This window comes from Vipera ursinii (genome assembly GCF_947247035.1).
Source record: "Vipera ursinii genome assembly, chromosome: 11".
NCBI lineage: Eukaryota > Metazoa > Chordata > Lepidosauria > Squamata > Viperidae > Vipera > Vipera ursinii.
Window position 1 is genome coordinate 16,371,584 of NC_139524.1, and position 14,014 is coordinate 16,385,597.

Here is a 14,014-nt window from a genome sequence, read left to right on the forward strand (position 1 = left end):
AAACGCTTAGCCTGAGCTACATGTCAATTGCAAAGTTTACCTGGTCAGTTCCAAGATGGCAATCAGCACTAAATCTGATCTTTGGAGCAATGCTGACAGTGATAGGAACTATCGGGGCTCAACTGCTTAAGTGTCCTGGGTTCCTGGGAAAGACACCCACCTTTGTGAAAACACCAACTGAACTACAGGTACAACAAGGTGTCTTGCAACGAAGCAGGGACACCAATAACCTATTCTAGCGTTTCCAAATTGATGAAGGCTGTCCAGGACCTTTGTCAGGTGATCCGCTCAGTCCTACCTGGAGATGCTGAAGGTTGAAATGTGGGACTATTGCATGCAACTCAAATGCTGTACCTGGGTTATGTTTTGAGTTGTATTTTTTTTCCTGCATGATAGGACACCACAATTCCATGTCTCCAAGACGTTTCCTTGCAAGCTCTATCTCTTGAGTGCCTTCAGCTAGAAATGTATGTTTAATTGCTCTTGTAGGGCTCTGAAGCTCCTTACCTGCCGGCTCCAGTAGTTGTTGCATAGGCGGAGGGCTGGAGAGGTCTCTCCATTTATGTCAGTCACGTTTCGGAAAGAACAATTTGAATTCCTAAAAAGATTTTTTTTAAAAAAAAAATGATATGAGTAGGGTTCTCTGTGCGGGGTCAGTATATTGCCAACTTCCTTTGACAAAAGACAGCAAGAGAGGAAGTGACACTGATGTTGTATGAGATATATAATACTAGTAATGCTCAATCTGCAAAGACAGTCTCCCTTGTCCTTCTTTCCTTCCTTCCTTCCTTCCTTCCTTCCTTCCTTCCTTCCTTCCTTCCTTCCTTCCTTCCTTCCTTCCATTCCCATCTTCCTTCCTTCCTTCCATTCCCATTCCCATCCCCACCTTTCTTCCTTCCTCGCATCTTCCTTCCTTCCTCCCATTCCCATCTTCCTTCCTTCCTTCCTTCCTTCCTTCCTTCCTTCCTTCCTTCCTTCCTTCCTTCCATTCCCATCTTCCTTCCTTCCTTCCATTCCCATTCCCATCCCCACCTTTCTTCCTTCCTCGCATCTTCCTTCCTTCCTCCCATTCCCATCTTCCTTCCTTCCTTCCTTCCTTCCTTCCTTCCTTCCTTCCTTCCTTCCTTCCTTCCTTCCTTCCTTCTTAAATACTGAAGTTATAGTCATATCTCAATACTGACTTCACTAGCATTCTTTTTTTTTAAAACTGCTTTTCTTACCTCATATAGACTCCAGATGGGACTTTAGTGCCAAGGAAGAGAGCAGAAGCCACAAGGAATTCCGGAGAGATCCGAGAATCCACATGCTGTTTGTAACCTACAACACAGAGAGCAGGGCAAGAAATCCTTTAGCAGGAGGATTTTACTGAAGCTAAGAAGATGTACAGAAGAGAGTGCCTTGAAACGCCCTGTGATGTTTTGAGTTTTAAATGGAAGAACTTAGAAAGCAAATGCGATTAAGCATTCCCCTATCAGGGAAAACCTGGATAACTGCCAATATATACAGGCTGAGAGATGATAATGGATTCCAGCCATCTCTACATAAAATTATAAAATCACGAGAAATGTGGCTAAGGCAGTTCTTTATATTCACAAGAAGACCCTTCATCTTCCTTTCCCTTTATTCAGCCACTGCAGCTCTCCTGACTTTTTCCATCGGGCATCTGCTCTGTTGCTGTTCCTCACCTTCATAACTTCTGATGCTTGTCTTCTCCAAAAAGATGGGCAGCCACTCATAAAACACGACATTCTAGGAGAATAATGAGAAGATCACAAGACAGTGTAAAATGAAACGAATGGGATTGCCTCTCTTTTTCGCTCTGCTCCATCCTCTACCTACCTGGTAGATGGCAATGACCCTCTTGCGAGCATGTTGGAATAAATCCTCATCTGACCAGCCAGGGTTCTCCTTGGCCAGTTTCTCTGCCCAGTGGTTGTGATAGCGGAACCACATGATACTCATGGCTTGCAGGAAGACGTTTTCATTTCCTTTGGCATTTCCAAAATCTGGGAGGGGGGGGGGGAGAAAAAAGAAGAGAAGTAGGAGAGAGGAGGAGGAGGAGGAGGAGGGGGAGGAAGAGGAGAGAAGGAAGAGGATGAAGGGGTGGTGGAGGAGAGAAGTAGGAGGAGGAGGAGGGGAGAAGGATGGAAGGAGGAGGAGGAGGAAGGGGGAGGAGGAGGAGAGGAGGAAGAGGGGAGGAGGAGAAGGAGAAAAGGAGGAGGAGGAGACAAGGAGGAGGAGGAGCAAAGGAGGAGAAGAGGAGGAGGAGAAGGAAGGAGGAGGAGGAGAGAAGGAGGCGGAGGAGGAGGGAAGGAGGGAAGGAGGAGGGAGGGAGGGAGGGAGGGAGGGAGGAAGGGAGGAGGAGGAGGAGGAGGAGGAGGAGGAGGAGGAGGAGGAGGAGGAATCATTAAAAGGAACCTAAGAGACCTGTAAAAACAAGGTGAATCCTCATGGCCAGATGCCAGAGAAGACACGATAAAAATCATGATGAAGATGATGATATAATATTCCGCAAAAATGTAATGGAAAAAGACCACTACATTTTGGGTTCACCTCCAGATTTCTTCCCTTGGTGAAAGGACAAGGGAATAACACTAGATGTTGATGGAAGAATATATTCAGAGATCATCCCCTATCAAGGAAGCTCGTCTAGCACAACAGAGTTGAGTTGCTCGTGACCTCCAAACATTCTAGTGCCCTCAAGTACACACCCAACTTTTATTGATTACAGAAAACTGAACAAAGACCGGAAAAAGAAATACTCTTGGGTTCCACCCATCTCTCTCTCTCTCTTTTAGCCTCTTGAAGAGCAGCGGAGGATCCCAGACTTGCTTACCAAGGATGCCTTGTGATCCACCCTCGCCTGTAGATGGGTCGAGAGCCTTCCACATTAAGCTGTTCTCTTCCGTTTCCTTTGGGAAGCCACGTCTCTTTCCAGAAAGCAACATTCCTCGGGAGAAACTCCGCAGAGAATCGCTCCAGGCGTGTGACGAGCCGTAGATGGCACTTCCATCTAACCAGCCAGTCACCCCATTTACCTGTCGGAGAACAAAAGGGAAGATGGGATGGAGAGAGCAAGGAGAGCCGTTAACTCCTGTTCAGTCTCCAGACTGCTGGAATTGGATCAATTGATAAGGCAGGGCTCTTCAAACCTGGCCCTTTTATGACTTGTGGACTTCAACTCCCAGAATTCCTCAGCCAGGCTGACGAATTCTGGGAGTTGAAGTCTACAAGTCATAAAAGGGCCAAGTTTGAACAGTCCTGTGATAAGGTGTCTCAAGATAGCAACTTCACACTGGATAGTCAAAGCTCAGTAAATTTGGACCTAATGTCTATGGAGATGCTATGGATCATCCAGGTCATGGTTGCCCCAAAGGTGCTTTCCCCAAAACCAACTGGGCTTGGTTTTTTGTTTTCCCTTGAAAACGTTTTGCTTCTCATCCAAGAGGCTTCTTCCGTTCTAACTGACTGGATTGCATCCATTAGAATGGAAGAAGCTTCTTGGATGGGAAGCAAAATGTTTTCAAAGAAAAAAAATGTTTTCCAGCTAGAGATAATCCTTGGCTTATAATTCTAACTGGGACCAGAATTTCCATGGCTAAGCAAGGCAATTGCTGAGTGAGTTGTGGCCGATTTTATGATGCCTTTCCCCCCCCCCCCGTCATTGTTAAGCAAATCACTGCAGTTGCAAAGTGAGTCATCTCATCATGAAGCCAAACGGGTTTCCCATTGATTTTGCTTGTCAGAAACCAGCTGGGAAAGCTTGCAAATGGTGATTGTGTGATCCTGCTGGTTTAGTGCATGTACCCGTCGCAAGGCCCTTTTTTCCAGTGCTGTTGTAACTTCAACCGATCGCTAAACAAAGGGTTGTAAGTCAAGGACCACCTGTAAGTATCCTTACACCTGCTCCTGTTAGACTGCAACACACTTAATGTTTTGAGAGTTGAAATCCACACATCTTAAGTGTCATGGTTCCGACAGATGAAGCTCTTCAAAGAACTTCGAGGCTTTGTTTACCTTAAAGAATCTTTAATCGAGAAGCATAGCATCGGCACTTACATAGACGAAGCCAAAATCTGATTTCCCCTCCCCTGAGCACATAGTATCAAAGCACAATTCCCTCCTCTAATTAACAGCCCTAAATCACATTCTTCAATTGGTTTGAAATGCAGGCTCTCCCTCCAGTTCTCCAGTCCACCAATTCTTATCATCTCTTATTTCAATAACCTTGGTTCACACACTAGATTCAGTATTGTTATGTCTAGCTAAACTCCCGTGCACATTCCTCCTCCTCCTCCTCCTCCCTCCCAGTATCACCTAATTCTAGCTCTAAGAGTAAAACATAAGAAGGAAAAAGGCGGCATCTCCAATGTTGTCAAAGCAAGAACATCCGATGTTAGCAGTGCTGACATCGAGGTTGCCCAAGTTGAGAAATGCAGATCCAGAAAATGGCAGATTGCAAAAGTTGCTGTAGCAACTATTCGACTCATTTCAGCCCCATCTGCCTTTTCTATTGCCTCTTAAATGTAGGTGCGGTCCTTGAGTCATAGTTGTTTTTTTTTTAAAAAAAACTATTCCAGAGTCAAACAAATAAATCTTGAGCATTCCACCCGTCGTCGGGAGACAGAATTTGGCTCAATCTCCCATGAAGTGCCGTCACAGCTACTTTCTGCCTCCCCAATTCCTGCCTTTTCCCCTGGAATTCTACCTTGGGAGGGAGGGAGGAAGGGAGGGAGGTGGCACAGATAGCAAAGGACATTTTTACCATCTCTCGGGGATTGTTGGGGCTTCGGCCTGTTCCTGCAGCCCAACTCATCCGCTGGAAGGGCAGGGTAACCTCTTGAGAATTGCCGGGGTCAAAGACGGGATCTCCTTGCGGGATTTGCAGGTTGAGGAATTCGGCTGGGCAGCCTGGATTGTTGGCTTCTGAAATCTCTGCCAGCACGTGGAAGCCTGCCAGGTACCCCAAACCAAGAAGGTTAGAGAAAGAAAGAAAGAAAGAAAGAAAGAAAGAAAGAAAGAAAGAAAGAAAGAAAGAAAGAAAGAAAGGAAGGAAGGAAGGAAGGAAGGAAGAAAGAAAGAAAGAAAGAAAGAAAGAAAGAAAGAAAGAAAGGAAGGAAGGAAGGAAGGAAGGAAGGAAGGAAGGAAGGAAGGAAGGAAGGAAGGAAGGAAGGAAGGAAGGCCCAGTAAAGCAAGCAATTTTTAGTAAACGCCAAGAAAAAAAAATATTAGACCAGTGCTTTGAATAAGCTTGTGTATGTGTGCATATTTGTGTGTGTTTTGTTGTATGTGTTTACATATTAGTATACTTAGTACACGCAGCATACTTAAACAGGTCTATTGCAAATCTCTTGGGCATGTCTGCAAACATTCAAAACTTGGCTAATTTAATCTTGACTGGCCTTTTTCATGCTCAGCATGTTGTGTTGGGCCAGCCCGTGGAATTCTTTCTTCATCTAACCATTTATACAACTGCCCCTCTCACAACAGTGACTCTATGGGGAAAACAGAAGGCTGAAATGAAAACAGAAGAAAAGCATCAATATATGCCACAAGGCTTAAAAGTTGTCTCACTTCTAGGCTGAAAATTAGAATTAAGAAATCGGAGTAATAGAAGTAACAGTATAAAGATTTAAAGACTGCATAGATTTGCATAATGCTGGAGGAAGGAGTTGACTTCTGGGTAAATCCAGAAGGAACAGATTTTAGTTTTATCTGGCTTCCGGGGCAGAATTCAGTTCCGTTCTGCACTGTATTTCTGCCGCACGTGGTCCAAGTGCTTTGAACTCTTCAGGCCCTCCTTTCAAACAGGATTTTGATGCACCAAAGGATTTCTTTTTATGTTCTTGTATCATTTGCTTGAAATTATGCATTTTCTGATTTTTTTTTCCAAGTTGTATTTTTTTTAAGCTTAAAGGATTTCTCCAGAACTAAGTTCAGGTGGAAAATAATCTGAATCATGACAGTTGGAGAAAATAACGCTGCATTGATTTTACCTCTTTCCCCATCAGAAAGAGTTCCTGAGAAATCCACCAGCAGGTGTGACCTTCTTTTAAGGTCCAAGATCACGATCAAAGTTTCAGTTGGTGGAAGCATGCTTAGCAAATGCTTTCTCTTCCAGAAAGGGTCAAAGACATGAGGGAATGTCTGGGTCAAAAGATGGCCACTTACCAAAGAAAACGCCAAGCACTGTTCTTTTTTTCTGAGAAGGTAGGTCCGAATCCCCTTGGGCCACCACATTGCTAAGCCTGCGGGCATTGGGTACATGAGGTTCTTGCAGAGCCTTGTATACCCCATCTGCATAATTAGCAGGAAGTAGACGTGATAACCGTGAACCTACGGGTGATGGGGGGAAGAAATCAGCATGTCACTTTGAGGTGGGAATGGGGCAAGATATGGCAGAAAGATCATGAGACGTTCCTTGAGACTACTTTGGACAGCCAAGAAAACACATTTATGGATCATTGAATTTAGTTCTCACTCAGGGCACAAATGACCAGGCTCAAATTATCTTACTTTAGACCCCTTAATGCAAAAACAAGGCTCTCTGGAGAAGAAGATGCCCACTAAGATCAATAACTCAAGTTGAGAACTTCGGCTTTAAATAACCAACCGTTCCTCTAGGTTGGGCATTTAGAGGATCGGTTGCATGTTTTCTCACCTGCTGAGTTGTGTTTATGATACATGAGGTTGTTGTACCAGCCGTCATAACGTTGAATTTCCCAACGTATATTTTCTTGGGCACCTGGAAATAAAGTAGGCAAGGAAAAATAGGATGACTAAGAACAAAGTTGAATTCCAGTGAAAATCAGGGCCAGTGGAATCAACACTGAAAATCCAGTTGCAGTCTCTTTTCTTCAAAAAGGTTTGACTACTGAACCATTACTTCAAGTGAGTATCTTTCAAACCGCATTCTGCTCAATGGGGACTGCCAAAAGTCAACCCTAATGCCTCTTGAAAGAACCAAGGCTGTTTCTAGCTAGGTTATGTCTCTCCCCTACTTCTCCATGCTAATGGATGGAAAACGTGACACTACCGCTTTCAATCCTCCATCTAATTAAATATCACTTAAGCCAACATCCAAACAGATCTCATCCCAGACATCATGAGATAACTGTTCAGATGAAATGTGGTCTTATAGTCTCTAATTCAGATCCTCCAAAAAGGCACATTAAGTATATATGGGATTTAACAGGGTTTTTTAATCGTCATCTTTTTTTTCTTTCAAATATTATTATTAAATATCATAAGTATGTTAACCTTCCCTCCTCTTCCCTAGGAGGGAAAGCTAACATCCTTGTGACTATTTAATAATAATTTTTTTAAAAAAAGATGGAGAGGGTTGAAAGAGAAACTCATGCAAAGAGTAGTATTGAAGATTGAGAAAAAATACAGGAGAGAACAATTATTCCCACATTCTGCCTGGGATTCTGGGTGACATCCGTGGGAACACTGTGCTAAAGGGATAGTTAATGTTCTTCCATCCAGCTCCTCTACCATTCTCGGCAAGCCCTTCAGTGGATGATGGAGGTGACACTTCTGGAGATGGTGCAGCAATTTGTTCTGTTTCAGGGAAGCAGCTGATGGAAAACAAAATTAAATTAACTCACCTGCATTGTGCCACAAAAGTGTCAAAGTGAACAAAAGGCCAACGGGAAGACTGGGTTTTATTTCAATCGTCCCCATGTCTTGAGAGGTTGGACGTCTCCCTGAAAGTGGGACAAAAAAAAGATTTGCAGGTGGTTTAGGACGCTGAGCTTGTCGATCAGAAGGTCGGCAGTTTGGCGGGTCGAATCCCGAGTGCCGCGTAGCAGAGTGAGCGCCTGTTACCCGTCCCAGCTTCTGCCAACCTAGCAGTTCAAAAGCACATTAAAATGCAAGTAGAAAAATAGGGACCACTACGGTGGGAAGGTAACAGCGTTCCGTGCGCCTTTGGCGTCTAGTCATGCCGGCCACATGACCACGGAGACATCCTCGGACAAGCGCTGGCTCTTCGGCTTTGAAACGGAGATGAGCACCGGCCCCTAGAGTCGGAAACGACTAGCACGCATGTGCGGGGGAACCTTTACCTTTACCTTTACCTTGATATTAAATAAAGTACGGGACATAAAATCATTGACTGCACAACTCTGGACCTTCTCACCACCCTAGAGAAGACCACTATCTTCCAAAGGAATGTTTTGAAAATATGTATTTCCATCTACTGGATCTACATCATGATCTAGGCCAGTGGATGCAAGAATACGGTCGCAACCAATCACCAGTTGGCAACCAAATCTAGAACTATATCAGGAGGAGAAAGATTGGCAGAGGAAGGGATGGTCAGGTTTCTCCATGGACTTTGGGTACCCCCTCCAAGGATGTCTTCTCGCTTTCCCCAGAAACACCACAAATGTTCAGATACGGTTTGTCTTACAAGTTCTAGCTTGCAAAGTTGCAGAGAGAAACAATAAAGTTGGTCTTCCGTTCTGCAACCCTTAGGAATTGTTGTAAAGTCTGTCACACCACCTTCCACTTCTACAGGGTAGACATAAAGCATTTTGCTCCATATTTAGGGACATCGGTTTGGAGGTTTTTAAGAAGAGACTGGACAGCCATTTGCCTGAAATGGTATAAGGTTTCCTGCCTGAGCAGGGGGTTGGACTAGATGACCTCCAAGGTCCCTTCCAACTTCTTCTTCTTCTTCTTCTTCTTCTTCTTCTTCTTCTTCTTCTTCTTCTTCTTCTTCTTCTTCTTCTTCTTCTTCTTCTTCTTCTTCTTATTCTTATTCTTATTCTTCTTATTCTTATTCTTATTCTTATTATTATTATTATTATTATTATTATTATTATTATTATTATTATTATTATTATTATTATTATTATTTTGCCTGGATCAAGCGATTGGGGAGAATTGAGGAGAAATAACAAGAGGTAGGACGTTGACTTTAAAAAAACAATAATAATAATGGGTACTTGAGTGGAGAAGTGGTTGGGAGAAGTGATCTAAGGCAGCATGTGGTTCTTTCCGAGCCCTCTTTAGAAAGTGAGGGGGAGAAACAGACCGAAGGAGCTGGTTTGCTTTGTTCTCTCTGCCAAAAGTGGTTGGGCGGCTGGGGGGGTGGGGAAACATCCCATCCTTAAGAATTTGGAATGTTTTAAAATGCTCACAGAGGTAAAGAGACGTTTTGTCCAAATTGTAGGTATTTAGTGGGTACAGAGAAATCGCTGACGGGGGTTCGTGCAACTAGGGGAAGAGTTCAGGCAACAAACAACAATAGTTTTAACCGGCTTAGTTTTGGCAGGGGAGGGGAGGGGATCGGAGTCTATTCTCGTGAGATGGGCAGCATCCAGATAAATTTGATAAATAAATAAATAAATAAAATTACTCTATTAATTGTGTACGCCGTAAATATCCCGGTGGAGATATTTTGTGGATTGTGCTGCAAATGCAAATGACTTAGGACGATTCCTCTAGTGACCGTTCAAAGTTACTCGTATAACTCCCACTTTGCTTGGCAACAGAAATGGGAATGGAAAAACCGTACTCTTGGTCACCGTACTACAAAAAAGATCTTGAGACTCTGGGAAAAGTTCAGAGAAGAGCAACTAAGGTGATCAATGGCCAGGAGACTAAAACACACGAAGAGCAGCTGCAGGACTTGGGTCTGGCTAGTCTAGAAAAAAGAAGAAACAGGGGTGACATGATAGACAGTCACTTGTCTGAAATAGTATAGGTCCTCCTGCTCAAGCAGGGGGCTGGACTAGAAGACCTCCAAGGTCCCTTCCATCTCTACTCCATTCCGTATTCTATTCTATTCTCTATCCATTCCCTATTCTATTCTATTCTATTCTATTCTATTCTATTCTATTCTATTCTATTCTATTCTATTCTATTCTATTCTATTCTATTCTATTCTATTCTATTCTATTCTATTCTATTCTATTCTATTCTATTCTATTCTTAATTTTCCCCAGTAAATTGACTATTTCTGACAGCAAATGAAAATGCTTTGCCCAAGGATGTCAAACATCACATTTTTAAGCCCACAAAACTTGCTGCAAGCATGTCCACCTCGTCCTACCTGCTCCCCCTCCCACCCTCTGGCCACAGTTTCGCACCTCACTTATCGCGAAGATGTCCCACCTGGTGAGAAAGTGTGTTGGCTCACATTATTTCTCAAGGCTTTGCACAGACACACTTGCCGGGAAGAAGTGAGCAAGGCCCATCGTTGCCTCGAAGAGAAATCTTTAGCCCACTGACAATACTGCACCGCGGCTACCATATCCGGAAGGGATCTTCCTGGTTTCAGCCACGTTTGGGGAAATATGGATCTGTTTGATGGCGATTGAACTAGATTACGGATAGAAGCTACCTGATTTCTCGTAAAGGGAAACAGGTGGGGAGTGCAAAAAGAGACAGAAATAGGAAGAGAAAAACTGGGGAAAATAGGGGGAAAACTGGTTCTTTCCAGAGGAGGAAGAAGGGAACTCTGGAGAATACGTGGGGTTTCCCCCTTTTGCTAAAGATAAGAGCTGGAGTCTAAAAGTTATTTGGAGGCTGTAATGTTTGCAAGCAGGGGGAGAAAGGAAGAAAAAAGAAACACAGGATCCGCCATCCGATTTGGCAATTGGGAAGTTGCCAAGTGCAGAGAGTAAACAATCGAGGCATAATAGCAGCATGACCTTCAATAACACAATAGCAGAGTTGAAAGGGACCTTGGAGGTCTTCTAGTCCAACCCCCTGTTCAAGCAGGAGACAGACCCCATACCAATCCAGACAAATGGCTGTCTAATCTCTTCCTAAACACCTCCGGTGTTGGAGCACCCACAACTTCTGGAGGCAAGCCGTTCCTCTGGATTAAAAGGAACAGGGATAGTGGACGGTCTGAGTGATGGGGAGGAGCCTTGTACCCAGAAATGGAAGGGGGAAACTGAGGCAAGTTCTAATTTCCTTCTAGTAGCGGAGGAAGGAAAATCAGAGGCAAGGCAGCCTTTCAGATCAAGTCCTGAGGTGGAACTAGGCTCGCATACAATTCAGAAGGGTCAAGAGCTCCCCAACGTCCACTTTGCAAGAGAGGAATCCCATTGGTCTGTTAGGCCCGGATAGACAACTCAGGCCTGGGTCATGCTCTGCATGGGGCTGCCTTTGAAGACTATTGGAAAGCCACATCCTTGCTGGGATAATTCTACGCTAAGTAGAAAGAGGTTCCCAGGAGATGTTAAAGGGGAGCTGAGTCTGCAAGCTGTGGTCCCTCTCCTTGGAATAACTTTGATGTTCACATGGCCTCCTCCAGGAGGTCATTTGGAAAATGTCTCTCAGTTAAGAAGTGTTTCCAACTCTACGGTGGCCCTAGATCAGGGGTAGGCAACCTCGGCTCTTTTATGACTCATGGACTTCAACTCCCAGAATTCCTGAGCCAGCCGGCTCAGGAATTCTGGGAGTTGAAGTCCATGAGTCATAAAAGAGCCGAGGTTGCCTACCCCTGCCCTAGATGCTTATTTTAATCTGCAGCCAATGTCTCCCAGGTTGATGCTGTCTGGAAGTCCCATCTTTTGATGGCTGGGATGGCATCGAGCTTCAGAATGTTTGTTTGTTTGTGTGTGTGTGTAGGGGGAACCATGTTGCAAAACGGATAACGCCGACATCTTGGGGAGACAGGAGAGCTCCACCCTGTCTGGAGGGGAGCGTTTGGGTGGGTTGCTTTAGGCTGCTGTGCACCTAGAACAGAAGCTTTCAGGGATGGGAATAGAATTTAGAAATATAGTAAACAATGCTTTATAAGAGGTCCTTGGTGCTCTCTGAGCCTGGTTGTTTTCTTGTGAATGGTTCATTGCCCAAACTAGGCAACATCATGAGTGCCACTGGTTAATAATACTTAATAAGCAAGCAGCTCTTCTCTTCCAACCATGGAGGTTTAAAGAGGCAAGTCAAAACCCCTTGAAGGACCTTTCCCCATGTTGAGTTAAAGAGCTCTCCGTCCATCCTTGAGTGGCCCAGAAACCCAAACCAAGATGACGCTGGCTTTTCTCAATGCCAATTTCTCATTTTCCTCTCTATTCTCCCTGTGTGTCACTAACTTGAGTTCCTCGGCTTCTCAACAGAAAAGGGTGATAAAGCCTAACTGACGTTACACCCCTTTGAGGTTCCCTTTGCATTCTGCTGGAATAAAGGAGGAAATAGTTCCTTAACCCGCCCCCCCAACACCTCAAGATGCCTTAAGCGTCTCTTACACATAGAATGAAGACAACTTCATAGAGACCCAGAAGATAAGATGAGATACAGCCAGGGCATCTCTGCGTTGTTATGTGCAAGGGGAACGTAGTCCAAGAAGAAAGTTTTTGTCTTTGCAAACAAACGATTCAGCTGAATCACTCCACAAACTTCTTTTAAACTTGAGCTCTGATGAAAACAAGCTCTTGAAAATTAAAAAAAAAACCACAACATTTCCTAGCGTGAAGCTCTAAAGTCTAAACATTCTCTTTGGCTGAGCAGTTGCACATTGTTAAAAAAGAAAGAAGGAAAGGAAAGGAAAGGAAAGGAAAGGAAAGGAAAGGAAAGGAAAGGAAAGGAAAGGAAAGGAAAGGAAAGGAAAGGAAAGGAAAGGAAAGCTAAAATGAAGTCCTTGCAAGGAATTCTCTCTCTTTGTGTATTTCTCTTTTGGGAGGGGTAAGTATGGCATAAACAGGTGCAATTTCCCCACCTTGATCTAGATATGAAAATTCCCTGGTCTTAAAAATTGTAAACTTTGCTTGCCGTCAACTCACTGAAAATATGGTTTTTCTCTGTCCCCAGTAACTGGATTATGAGAGTTTCCTAAAGTTTGCTTAAAACGCTCTGATTCACCCTATCATTTACAAGATCTAGAGAATTTTTCTTTCCCAACTCTGGGCTTTAAACTTGTCTTGCATCAGATAAAAAAACCCCGGCCATTTCTCTTGTAGGCTTAATTGCAGAAACGCGTGGGGGTGGGGGTGGGGGTGGGGAGGGAGTTAAAGATTAAGGTTGTAAGGTTGAAATCGGGCAGCAGGTATGAAGAGAGACATCAGATCTTCTTTTTCTCCCCACCACCCCACAACTTTCAAAAGATCATAAAAAAACAGTCCCTTTGCGTGTGTGTCTGTGTTGCAGACTGGATGGAGGCATTTATAGGGGTTCATTTCTATTGGCATCCAGGCGTCCGCGGAGGGAGGTCAAAAAAGTCAAAATGGCAGTTATGGCTGTCAGTCAAAGTCATGCTCTCTCTCTTTTTCTCTCTCTCTCTCTCTTTCGCATGCACATTAAAAAAGGAACATAGTTGATTTTTTTTCCCCCTCACACCTTGGGCAGATGGGAGTTGAGTCGGATTTTTCAGTTTTCAGAATTATGACAAAAGCATTTTTTTCATAATTTTTGCAAAAAAAAATCTGTGGGCTTCTTCCCAACTCAACTCTCTTTCCATTCAACTCCTACAGCAATTTCAGTCTTGGTTGCTTTGCTTTATCTGCCTAATATTGTCATTGGACTAAAAAAAGATGATTTTGCCAACCACACTGGCTATAAACTTCTGCCCTGTGCACATTTACGCTTGCCTCCGCTTCCTCTCCACCCACCTCCAGCAAATACACAGCAAATGAACGTGGAAATAGAGTTGGGGGTCTTATTTGGGCTTACTTCTCTTCTCTGTATACTAATAATAAAGGTTTATTTATTTTTATTTTATTTATTTAAAGGGTTAAAAAGAAGAGATCATGTTCAAACCTAATACAAGACCAGCCTCAAAGGTTGCAGGGAAATATGGCAGTCTGAACTGTCCTTCCAAAGTTCCAGCCAGCCTCCTTTGCCCTCTGCCAAGTCACTCCATTCCACCTTAAATAACAGAATTCCAGAGTTGGAAGGGACCTTGGAGGTCATCTAGTCCAACCCCCTGCTTGAGCAGGAAACCCTATACCATTTCAGACAACTAGATGTCCAGTCTCTCCTTAAAAGCTTCCAGTGATGCAGCACCCACAACTTCTGAAGACAAGCTGTTCCACTAATTGTTCTAACAGTTAGG

At 43.9% G+C, this 14,014-nt stretch overlaps 1 protein-coding gene across 1 annotated transcript in view; it reads right to left on the reverse strand.

The window, feature by feature from the left end:
- The window catches only part of DUOX2 (dual oxidase 2), a gene marked incomplete at both ends in the record, with an annotated part of 31,296 nt that extends 23,610 nt beyond the window's left edge, over nucleotides 1-7,686 (reverse strand). Inside the window, 9 exons of the mRNA XM_083371744.1 lie at nucleotides 508-598; nucleotides 1,221-1,317; nucleotides 1,686-1,749; nucleotides 1,840-2,006; nucleotides 2,837-3,038; nucleotides 4,766-4,953; nucleotides 6,172-6,336; nucleotides 6,662-6,745; nucleotides 7,611-7,686. Coding sequence (XP_083227870.1) covers nucleotides 508-598; nucleotides 1,221-1,317; nucleotides 1,686-1,749; nucleotides 1,840-2,006; nucleotides 2,837-3,038; nucleotides 4,766-4,953; nucleotides 6,172-6,336; nucleotides 6,662-6,745; nucleotides 7,611-7,686 — 1,134 coding nt within the window. The remainder of the gene's footprint in view (nucleotides 1-507; nucleotides 599-1,220; nucleotides 1,318-1,685; nucleotides 1,750-1,839; nucleotides 2,007-2,836; nucleotides 3,039-4,765; nucleotides 4,954-6,171; nucleotides 6,337-6,661; nucleotides 6,746-7,610) is intronic.
- Nucleotides 7,687-14,014: the final 6,328 nt, after the last annotated feature.